At 38.8% G+C, this 12,242-nt stretch overlaps 1 protein-coding gene across 3 annotated transcripts in view; it reads left to right on the top strand.

The window, feature by feature from the left end:
* Nucleotides 1-12,242, top strand: part of LOC120518782 (tandem C2 domains nuclear protein) — a 63,458-nt gene that overhangs the window by 10,307 nt on the left and 40,909 nt on the right. Inside the window, exons 2-3 of one of the 3 annotated variants that reach the window (XM_039741747.1) lie at nucleotides 9,061-9,239; nucleotides 9,926-10,053. In XM_039741747.1, coding sequence (XP_039597681.1) covers nucleotides 9,984-10,053 — 70 coding nt within the window. In that variant the 5' untranslated portion in view covers nucleotides 9,061-9,239; nucleotides 9,926-9,983. The remainder of the gene's footprint in view (nucleotides 1-9,060; nucleotides 9,240-9,925; nucleotides 10,054-12,242) is intronic. The other 2 variants (XM_039741745.1, XM_039741746.1) reach the window with 2 other exon arrangements.

Genomic DNA, 12,242 nt, shown 5'->3' with positions numbered 1-12,242 from the left:
ATGCCAACTCTAGAATATCTTCTAATACCCCTAGTTTGGTGTAGTATGTAAGTATGATTTGTCAGTGTGTTAAATTGTAATCCAGATCATATATATATATATATATAAATAAAAACCACACCATCAAGATTAGTTCCCTAACACTTTGTCCATCAAGCAGTATGTGTACCTACCCATTTTCATTAAGGTTTGAAGAGTTAATTTATTTGCCGTAGGCCACTTCCTTTGCCATAGTTACCTGGTGATGTAAGAAGTTAGAAGTTGCAGCACATTGAGGAATACCCATGACTGTCAAAATAAACATTGGCTCATTTTCCAGGAAGCAAAAACTTATTTTTTTCACTTCACTGATATATGCTAATAAATGGAACAATATTACTTCACAATTTACTACAGGGGTATGCAGTTATTTTAAAGCATGTGCCCTATATTACACCACCCCTGTACTTTATCACGACAAAGCAATTTATCTTAAAGAAAATAATATCCATCCATCCATCCATTTTCTAACCCGCTGAATCGAATACAGGGTCACGGGGTCTGCGGGAGCCAATCCCAGCCAACACAGGGCACAAGGCAGGAACCAATCCTGGGCAGGGTGCCAACCCACCGCAGGACACACACAAACACACCCAGCACACACTAGGGACAATTTAGAATCACCAATCCACCTAACCTGCATGTCTTTGGATTGTGGGAGGAAACCAGAGTACCCGGAGGAAACCCACGCAGACAACATGCAAACTCCAAATATTCCATCCATCCATCCATCCATCCATTTTCTAACCCGCTGAATCCGAATACAGGGTCACGGGGGTCCGCTGGAGCCAATCCCAGCCAACACAGGGCACAAGGCAGGAACCAATCCTGGGCAGGGTGCCAACCCACCGCAGGACACACACAAACACACCCAGCACACACTAGGGACAATTTAGAATCACCAATCCACCTAACCTGCATGTCTTTGGATTGTGGGAGGAAACCAGAGTACCCGGAGGAAACCCACGCAGACAACATGCAAACTCCAAATATTATGAATATTAATAAAATAAAATCATGAAAACTGATACCAATCTACAGTTATTTGATCTAAAGGAAGCAATTTTTAATTTGATATTATGAAATAAAGCATGAAATATTGCTGTCCAATGGTAAGAGCAGTGATGATGTTTAGCAGAGGTAAAACGTAAGCATATTTGACCCAAGTACTGAAGTTAGTTATGGATCACCAAACACACGTTTTCAAGAATGGCAATTCAAAACTGAACAATTAAACTGGTTTTAATTACTGCACCACCTTGAAATGTATCTTTAATGGGGGTTGTTTTATAGTGGGTGACAGTTCTCCATCTAATTTTTAGAAAGAAATTAGAACCTAATTATGACATTTACAGTACCAAAATGGATTTATACCAGTGCTTCTTCATATTGCCTGCTTTATTTTCTAACTTGAGGATGTTAAAAAAAATACTTTTAAGTAGACTTGAGGGGATATGGAACCCATGTAGCATTTCCTATAAAAAAGGAGTATAAGCGATCATACTGCTGACCTGACCATACTCGAGAGCAACTTCTCTCAACTATCCAAGAACAGTTTGGTGAGCAACAGTGCCTTTTTCCATAAAAAAGAAGTGAAAACTAAGTGGCTTGGGGAACAAAACATCAGAATTTTGGGTCCATGGCCAGGAAACTCCACAGACCTTAATCACATGGAGAACTTGTGGTCAATCCTCAGGAGGCTGGTAGACAAGTAAAAACCCACAAATTCTAACAATCTCCGTGCATTGATAATGCAGAGAGAGCGACGAATTTGTCGAGAAGTTTACTTACCTCAACAGTGACATTCATGACTCTGGTGACTCTTCCTATGAAGTCAGTAGACGGATTGGGAGAGCATGGGGGGTCATGAGGTCGCTGGAAAGGTATGTGTGGTGCTCCCAATATCTGTGCAAAAGGACGAAGGTCCAGGTCTTTAGAGATCTGGTGCTTCCTGTCTTGCTATATGGTTGTGAGACATGGACACTATCCAGTGACCTGAGACAAAGACTGAACTCCTTATATCTCTTTGGAGAATCTTTGGGTACCGCTGGTTTGACTTTGTGTCGAATGAATGGTTGCTCACGGAGTCCCGAATGAGACACATTACCTGCATTGTGAGGGAGCGTCAGTTACAGCACTACGGCCATGTGGCACGATTCCCCGAGGGTGATCACATTGTTGAGGACCCGAGTGCCAAGGGGACGCCTATGTAACAACTGGCTGTTGCAGATAGATTGTGATTTCGTTTGGGTGGGACTGGACCGCGTATCTGCCTAGGGGGTTGACAACCAGGATCCCAAATTGTTTCCTGATGTGGTGGGTGTGGCAACACACTGTACCAGTGCATGCTCCCCAACCTGACATGACCTGTTATATAAGTCTAAAGCTTACTGTGTACACAGATCATGGTGACACATTGATATTAATTGAACTTTGTGGTTGTCTGCAATCTTTCTTAGATCAGTACTTTTGTCGACATATTGTGCTAATGTTTGTCTGTTCTTTACAGTGGGTTTGGCCTCTTCTAACCACCACAATCTTTTTACAATGTACTGTTCACTTGTTTTGCAACTGAAAAGCATTGAGTCAGACAACTGGTAAGACATACAGGGCTTTGGAATCGGAATCAAAAGTAATAATTGGGTTATTGGAGTTGCAGTCGGTAAAAATGTACCAACACCGACCCTGACTAAATGTAAATTTTAATATAATGAGTTAAAATTTACAATTTCACATATACCGAATCGATTAAACTATTTTTTCTTCTAGGCTTTTGATTAAAATATAGCTTGTTTTTTAATGTGGTAAGTTTAGTCTTTTGTTTAATGTCACTCAGTGTTTGCAACCACAGCAGCATTGCTACAGCCTTTTAACCCAAACTTTAATAAGTTAGAGTGCCAAAAAGCAACCTGATGATTCACGCCAGCAGTGATGAAATGCGTTGCCTCTTGTATTTTGTTTGCTTTCAATCAACAAAGTAAATATATGAGTTTAATTACAAATAGGGGAGTCAGAGTCAGAGTTGGAGTCAAAGATTTTGTGTACTGACTCCACAGCCCTGCAGTCACATCTAGGTTCACGTTATAGTGTAGCGGGTATAATGTCCTTCAGATATGGATTGTTAGTTTTTACTCACTAGTTACCATCCCTTTTTAAATCATTTTTATTATTATTACATGATTTGAGAGTGAAATTGCTTGGACATGCTTATTAAGTATGCATACCTTTCTTATCCTCCTGTTAAATTATAGGACTTGTCTTTCTTTAAAAAAGGTAATAAATATAAGCTGATATAACCGTTTTGTTGCTCTAAAAGGTACCAAAAACTGTAAGAACATTTAAGAAGCATAGACAGCATGTTAACATTTTCATTCCTCCTGACTTCCAGGGTGTTTAGGAACTTTGCATACAGCTCTTTAGTGAAGGTCACACTTTAGGCATCAGCAGTCTCAATATTTGGCTCGTCGACATCAGAAAATGCTTAAACACTACCAATCTAACTTATGACGTCCTCCATTAAACACGGTAATCTGTTTTGTCATTATGTCAGACATGGCAATCTACTTCTCTTCTTGTCTGTGATGAGCCAGTTGGATATCAGTAGCAGGTCAAAATCCTTAAAGTATTATTCTCAGCTTCATTTAGCCTTTTTTCTATGGTTCACAAAGTATCTGAAGAATCGGTTTTAACCACTGGGATGTTGAAAAGGTTCTATTATTCTCAGTAAAACAGACAGCCTTCTGTCCAATAAGAAAGACCTGCTTTTTTCTTTTAAGTGCTGGCTACTGTGCTGAACTTTTGTTTCAGTTGAGTGGATTCCTAATCTCTAAACACCTGCTAAGATGAGTATATTTCAAGTGGATACAATTTTCAGATATTTCTGTTTGCAAAGGCTAGCGTAATTAAAGAGATAAAGGAGCAGTATGTAGATCATACCATGTGCTTCGCTCTCCTGCTGTGCACACTGTGAGGCAGTAGTTATTTAGCGCAGGAAAACCTTTGCAAAACTGCATGTGATTGGTGAAGCATTTTACACACTACCAATTCTCTGGGTGCTGCTAGAAGCTAAAATGTATGATTTCATGGATCATTATTATTTAACTAAAAACTGGTGCTTTGTCTCTAAATTTCTCAAATTTAAGAACTGAATGTGCCATAGCTCATCATTATTATATTTAGCAGGTTCCTTTATTCAAAGTGATTTTTAGAAAATCAAAATAAATGTGATTATCACTAATATAAAAAGTTAGAAAATGATAGAAATCAGAATGTTAAAGTAGTGCACAAGAAGCTTAGTGCAGTCAGGTTAGAAAGAAAAATGACAATCTAACAAAACCTCAGCTGCTTCACAGTTAACAGGGCTATAATAGCTGTAGGTCCAGGAGGACAGCAAAGAAATAGAAAACCTGAGCAATGCCAAGGTGCTCTAGCAAGAGGGCATTGTTAAATTCTGCATAGCCTTTAAATGATGGCACACAAACTCTTAAGTGTTACATACTCTGATGGTGCTTTGCTCACCCCTGCACGATGTGTAAATCCGAACTTACTGTAGTTACAAGAAAGCTCTTCAAGGGAAAAAAAAGTGTGTGTGCGTAAATGTGACCCATTATGGACTGATGCTTTGTGTAGATTGATTCCTGTTTTACACCTGATGCTCCTGAGGTTGGTGCTGCCCCAAACCCCAACCCACCCAAAGCACATTGACCTAAATTATCCAAGGTGGAGAATGTTGCACCAGATTGGACAACTGTCTGTTACAAAAACAACCAACTGTGACGTCTTAGACCATATTGCTTGCTTGCTTGTCGTCTTAGTCTTACTTAATTAGAACAATCTTGAGTGTGCCTCCTATAAAGCGGTGGAAAAGGATAACTTATTTTAAATTAGAAAAAAAAAATCTTTATGAGAAATGTTCCAAATCCTTATCAGAAAGTTAATGCTGTTTTAAAATAAATACGCTATGCTTCTGTTAGCCTTTTTGATGTCTAAGTAGTTCTGAGGAAATACTGCATATGGGACTATCTGATCATGTGGCTGACTAAATTGGACAGGGGAAGGATGTTGAGACTGATAGATGACAAAAAAGCATGGGATGTAGCACTGAACATATCTTTGATCGATCTGTTTTAATTACTGAAATGTCAGTCAGTACCCAACCCGCTATATCCTAACACACAGGGTCACGAGGGTCTGCTGGAGCCAATCCCAGGGTGCAAGGCAGGAACAAATCCCCAGGCAGGGCACCAACCCACTGCAGGGCACACACACACACACAGGACAATTTAGGATCGCCAGTGCAACTAACCTGTATGTCTTTGGACTGTGGGAGCATAAACCACGCAGACACGGGGAGATCGTGCAAACTCCACGCAGGGAGGACCCGAGAAGCGAACCCGGGTCTCCTTACTACTAAGCAAAATAGCACTACCACTGTGCTGCCCTTACTGAAATGTGATTTAAAAGATGAGTTGAATTAAAAAGACAGAGTCATTTTAACAGTACATTAACAGTCTCAGTGTTATAGTCATGAATTCTAAGAAGAAATATACATATAGCCCAAACAGCTTTCCTCTAAGCATATTTTGAACATTTAACATTCAGATCTCAATGATTGGTTAAAGTTACAGCCCAACACCAAACTCTACTGTCGCCCGTACTAACTGTGGGCAAACTCTGATCTGTTGGGCCATAGTGCCCATGGTTGTGTGCCGTGGTCATAGTGACAATTGATTTTTTTGTGTTTGTTTTGTTCTTCGTTTAAACATTAGCATAGACGTCTGTTATTGCAACAATCACTGGACAGTTTTGAGGTTTCTTTAGGTTTATTCAAACTACTACTTTCTAAAGTACTCCTTAAAGGAGGTTTCTGCTGTATCAATACTGGTGTGATAGATAAAGTATTATTTAGTAAATTAGTCAGCTATCTGCACATCAGATGCAACCTGCATTTGTGAAGCTACCAGAGCATATACAATGCTACAGTATCAAAAATAATGCAGAATTATTTTGAAAATCAGCAAGACAATCCCTGATCAGTCCTTTAAAATGCAGGTAGAGTTCAACAAGGCAATACATTAGGTAAGCGGCTTAGTCACAAACTCAAAGCAGCTGGTGATTGCTGGACTGGCTATAAGGGACAACCTTGTGCCCCTCTGACACTCCTTAATAAGGTGTGCTTTGCCTTGTCATAATCTTTTGGTAAGATGATGTACATTGGGTTCTTGGATTTTTCAGGCTCATCATCAATACCAGGAAAAAACCTAAAATGCAGCATCTCAAAGTGTTTGTCAGTATGGCTTAACATGGCTGGGATCTTTTGAGCTTGTCACTTTTCAGAATCCTCGTGCTATTCTTTGTTAACATACCCTCTGAAACATGTGTGTGTGTAGATTTAAAGACGGTAACATTTTTATATTTTATATGTATTGAGCATTTGTATTTTTTTTTTTCTGGAGCCACTTTACTTTATGTTATCCTGAACCACACATTTCTCTTGATAGGTTTACTTTACAAGTGTGCAAAGAAATGTTATTTCATATACCATCTGTCCATAGGGAATGCCATTTTAAAAGCTTTACTGTACAAGTGTACAAAGAAATGTAATTTCATGCACCATCTGTCCATAGGGAATGGCATTTTAAAAGCATTTTACAGCTTTAGTATGTTGCTCCTTACATCTACAGTATAGTTGAAGAATGTGGTAAGGACTGAATAAACCTATTTTATAGAGTGCTTTTCTCTAGTTAACTGTATTATAATACATTTAACAAGTATGGAGTAGTAGTTCTGCGGTGGGCTGGTTCCCTGCCCGGGGTTTGTTTCCTGCCTCGTGCCCTGTGTTGGCTGGGATTGGACCCAGCAGACCCCCGTGACCTTGTGTTAGTATATAATGGGTTGGACAATGGCTGACTGACTGACTGACTGGAGTAGTAGTTTCACATGTACAATATACAAATGTGTACATTTAGAGAACCATTGTGGGAGAAACTACATGTGTGTGCATGTACAGTATGTGTTCTGTGATTTACTGGTACCGCATTCAGAGCCAGATTTTTCTTTGTACTTGATGCAGTCAGGTTTTATCTTGGCTTCCCATGACTCCAAAAGCTTGGTTTAAGCAAGTTTTAAAATGGAGGCATTGCGGGTTAAGCGGCTTTCTCACCTTTTCATAGTGAGAATGGAGAGGGCTGAACCTGAAACTTATCATTTATAGTCCAACGCCATCACCATCTGCCTACATCGTGCAGGTTGTTTAAACTATTGCGTGAAATCATGTCATGTCATCTTCTAACCATCTGAATCCAGACCAGGGTCATGGGACTGGGACTGGACCCTATCCCAGCTACCATAGGGTGCAAGGCCGGATCAAACCCTGGATTGGTCACCTGTCCCTGACAGGGTGAACTCACACACACTCACACACACACCAAGGCCAATTTAGGATCACATAACATGCATGTTTTGAACACCCATGCAGACACAGAGAGAATATGCAAACTTCAAACAGGGAACAGTTTGGGACTTTTGTATTTGTGCATTTAGCTGATGAATTTATACAAGACAACTTGTAACATTAAGATCATTTTCAACAGTTTCTTTGGTTGTTTTTTTTTTAAGAGAGCATAAACAGGTTAAGTGATTTGTTCAAGGTCAGAGTGCTACACAAGGGGAGAAACTAGCAACCTTGTGGTGTAAGGTCAAACACCTTATTCACTGACTACACCATACTGTCTGTGGTTTCGTCTGCAAGATTTCCTGTTCAGAATTCATCCTTGGGTGAAGCACGTGTCCCAGTTGTAAAAGTAGAATTAAATAGTATACTGAAACTATTAATTTCTAAGACATTTGGTAAGGCGCTTACCAGGACCATTGTATAAAGCAGGGGTGGGCAAAGTCAGTCCTGGAGGGCCGCAGTGGCTGCAGGTTTTTGATCCAACCCAGTTGCTTAATTAGAAAACAATCCTTGCTAATATTTAAATTTCTTGGCTTGTTAGTGCTTTAACTCTGCCATGTCAGGTCATTCTCATGTCCTACATTTTTTTTTCTTTCTAAGGATATCATCCAAATGATTTGAAGGCTAAAATGTTTGAGTATTTCTCAATCCTTCACTTTTTTCTCTTCACTTTCCTTCCAAGTATTTAATTAAACCAAATAGTGTACGATAAATACACACAGATATAAATGGTGACAAGCTAAATGGAGAACTGCTGCTTTCCTTTGTCATTTGCATCTTATTGCTAATAAGGAGCAACTAAAAACCAAGAATACAGCTGTTTAAGACTAAAATAAGCAATAAGCGTTCACAATCTTAATGAGCAAGACAATTAAAAATGAAGCAGAAGTGTTACTTGAGTAATAAGTGTTCCTTATTAGGCCATTGGGTTGGAACAAAAATCTGCAGCCACTGCGGCCCTTTAGAAACGACTTTGCCCACCCCTGGTATAAAGTATCAGTTTGTCATGCTGATTGCATCCTACTTGTTACTTCTGTTTATCAAACAGTTTTCTATAAATATGAAAGCACTGTTGCATTCCTTTTAATTATAATATTGTGAGATATTTCAGATAGTGCTCACTGTGAAAGATGTGGCATAAAGTGAAGACTGATTTAGCAGTGGCATTGTGCTGAATATTTCATTAGGTTCAAGAGTCATCATTTTATGGAATTCTATGAATCAATGAAAAATGAGCACTGCAGAGTGAGCACATAGAGGTGGGGATGTAGGGTGCACACCGAGTAAACACACATGCTGCAGAGGCGCCAGCTCTAATTCTCAGAAAAGTATCATTTCTCGCTTTGGGCAGGCTGCTCGCATATGTGTTAGTGGGTCATATCATCTCATAAACACAATGCTGGCACCTACTCTTCACATATCATACTAATGCAGATATATTACAGTACCAGAATAACGATAGCACCGGAAAATGAGAAGAGTGGAGTAATGTATCTCTCAGCCTGCCTCATTGTGCGCATAACAAAGAAATAATTAATTTCTGTTTGTTGTTTTGTTTTTTAACACAGATTATGATTTTGTGCTTTGTATTCTGGATCCATCCTGTTCCACAACATTTTCAACCTTGAGGCCAATGTTTAACTTTAGGATCAGCTCTGTTTGGACTGTATGGTGTGTCTTGCTTTTACATCCAACCCAAAGACTGATTAGGACTAACAATTTATTGTTTCCGGAGTTTCTACTACAGGTAGCTTTATTATTTGCTCCATGCTGCATTGGTAATAAACCACTCCTGCTGTAACACCCGCTTGGTCCCACTTTCACTACAACCTCATTTGGTTTCTTTGTTCTTTGTACTATTGTTTGTTCTGAGTTTCTTACTAGCTCGTTTTCTCTCTTGGCTTATTGTAGAACTAAAAGTAGTGTCTGCACGCTAAACTTACCGAATCCTATGATTATTTTTTTTTTTTGCTTTCTCTGCATACATAGATTGAACGAATTTCACTGTACAGGAAAACTATTGTTATGAGGTCAAAATGTTGACTTTGCGTTTTCAATGAGCTTTTACAATTCACACAGTTTCACCATGATGTCTACCTGAGCGTGTATGTCAGAAGGTGTGCCTGTTGAAATGGTAATTAAAAAACTAATGATTAAATTCACATGAAACTAGGCATGGTTATTAGCAATGTAAAAATGTGAGATGCATGTTGATTTTGAGCAAATATACTCCTACAGAGTTTATTATACAGAGATACTGACTTTTCCTTTTTCGTGCAAATTTGCAATCCAATTGCAGCACAATTGGCGAAGGAGGATATACATTTTTTAACAAGATATGATTCTTCCATTATGATCACAGGAATGTGGTATGCTGATTTTTCTCTTGTTTAGTAAATAAAGTGTTTATAACTGCTTCTGCTTGTCTTCCAGCAGATCAGTGGCCATCAGAATCTTACTTTGCCTGCTACAAGTCGTAAACATAAGGGTGATGTCTACAGAGTTCATCAAAAGCTGCTGCAAAGGACTACTGTGCAAAGATGAAGGACCAGAGTCACAAGGTAATGTAATCTGAAGCAAAGGACACACAAAAAGCTACAAGTAAAGTGATTTGATTTTCTTAATCCTTCTCCTCTCCTGGATCCAGCATTTACTTAACATAAGGGCGTATTTTTAATACTTTGTATCAACATTGAAATATATTTGTAGAAGTTTTTTTTAATCATAAGTGCAAAATATAGCATTTTGTTCCTAGCTTATACATTATGCACAGTCATAATATCTGTCCATTCACAGTAGTAATATCTGTTCTCCTGGTAAAGTGTATATTAAATTTTTTTATAAACTGCTGTATTTTCAAAATGTTCTCTTATTCCTAATGAGCAGCCCTTTCTCTTGTACGTAAGCCAGCCAGTACAATTCTTGTAATCATAAATATGTAGATTTGCTGTATCCATTTTACAGATTTTACATTGCAGGAGACTGATGAAAGAACACAAAAATAGATAGATAGATAGATAGATAGATAGATAGATAGATAGATAGATAGATAGATAGATAGATAGATAGATAGATAGATAGATAGATAGATAGATAGATACTTTATTAATCCCAAGGGGGAAATATCAAAATTGTTGGATTTATTTTCAAAACAAAGAAGTGGATGATTATTGCAATAAGAACATAAAGTTAACAAAGGAGGATAGGAAAAAAACACTGTAATACTTTGCTTATCCCATGCTGGCCTATATGAACTTTATCCATAACTGTCACATGGTGTGGCTTTATCATGTCAAACAAGCTGCATTTGTTTGTCCTCTCTTCCTCCCAGTTTATGAGACATTGTCTCTTCCATCTGCTTAAATCCTGGCAGTAGATTCCTCTAACTTCTATTAAGGAACAATCTTAAAATGCAATTCTGATGCCCTTTCTGATTCAAACACCTAAATAAGTCTGGAAGTGAAGTTCAACATTCTAAAGTTACAAGGCAAACAGATTTGAGTACCATTTGATGGTTCTTCATGTACCAGCACCCCTAGGTGGCTTTTAAAAAGCAAACCTCTAAGGCAGCTTTCAGGATTTGCCATTTGTGGTTTATGCTGTGTTCCATTTGAAGTAGGTAGGTGGATTTCCTACTTGGAACTGATCTGTCAAATTTGAGTTTGTCCAAATTCAGATTATGATGTTAATCCAAAATGGTGACATACACTACTAACTTTAGTATTATAGTGTTTATTAGCACTTCTATTTGTGTCTCATTATAACGGTCTTACACACTATATTGTCCAAATTCTATCCGTGGACATATTGCTGCGGTGTTTTTGTGTACTGTCAAACAAATGATTCACAGACGTCATGAAGATTTGGGGCAGCCACTCGTATATTGTTTTCCCGGCTGTAAAAGTTGCTTTTATATGAGAGATGTTCACAGAACAGAGTCCAAAACAGAACTAACTTGCATTGAGACAAGATGGCGGTTTTAACAGATAGGACCAGAAATTACGTCAGCAGTGACGGAACTGGAAGTGACGTCTTCATGACAGGAAAGTGACGTCATCGTCAGCGCCGGATTTCCCGAGAATGGTCTGCAAGAAACTGAGTGAGACAGCACACTCTGCCGCCCCCTGGTCTGGCATAGAATTACTATTTATTTGGCTGTTTCCCATGTGCATGTGTGTGACAGCACAAAATACCATGTAATGCATTGTTCAGTAGTTGTCCGAAAGAGCAAGCACAACTAAAAAGGTTTTCCTGGTGGTGTCTGTATTGTTTTTTCAAATATTGTACTGGAATGCGATTAACTCAGGTGTGATGTCATTCCTAACTCCAACATCCAACTTCCGAAGTAAATGGAACGCAGCATGAGGCAGCAGAATCACAGATAACTCAATGCAACTTGACAAAAAGCCCCTTTTCCTGACCCAAGCCACTGTGATGCCACTTCCAGGTTTATAAATCAATGATAGGCATTTATATTAAACTAGACATTAAGCCCGTTAAAATAACGGGCGCTAGAACAGTAGTGCATAAACATTTGTATGAACAGTCTATATTAAATGGCAAGAGACCTTGTATGTGGCTGTAATATGTGTCACTGTATTGTGTGCCTTTAATTTTCTCTCTCAGTAATACTGGTTTGTATTTCCGTGAAATGCCTGTAATTTTGTCTGACAGTAATACAGTGGAACCTCGCCTTTGTGTGTGTGTGTGTGTGTGAGACGCGCGTGCGCCTGTGTGAGTGTGTGTGTGT

The sequence above is a fragment of the Polypterus senegalus genome, chromosome 18 (assembly GCF_016835505.1).
Source record: "Polypterus senegalus isolate Bchr_013 chromosome 18, ASM1683550v1, whole genome shotgun sequence".
NCBI classification, from domain to species: domain Eukaryota; kingdom Metazoa; phylum Chordata; class Cladistia; order Polypteriformes; family Polypteridae; genus Polypterus; species Polypterus senegalus.
The sequence above is the reverse complement of the archived record's forward strand: the minus strand, read 5'-3'. Positions and strand labels throughout refer to the sequence as shown.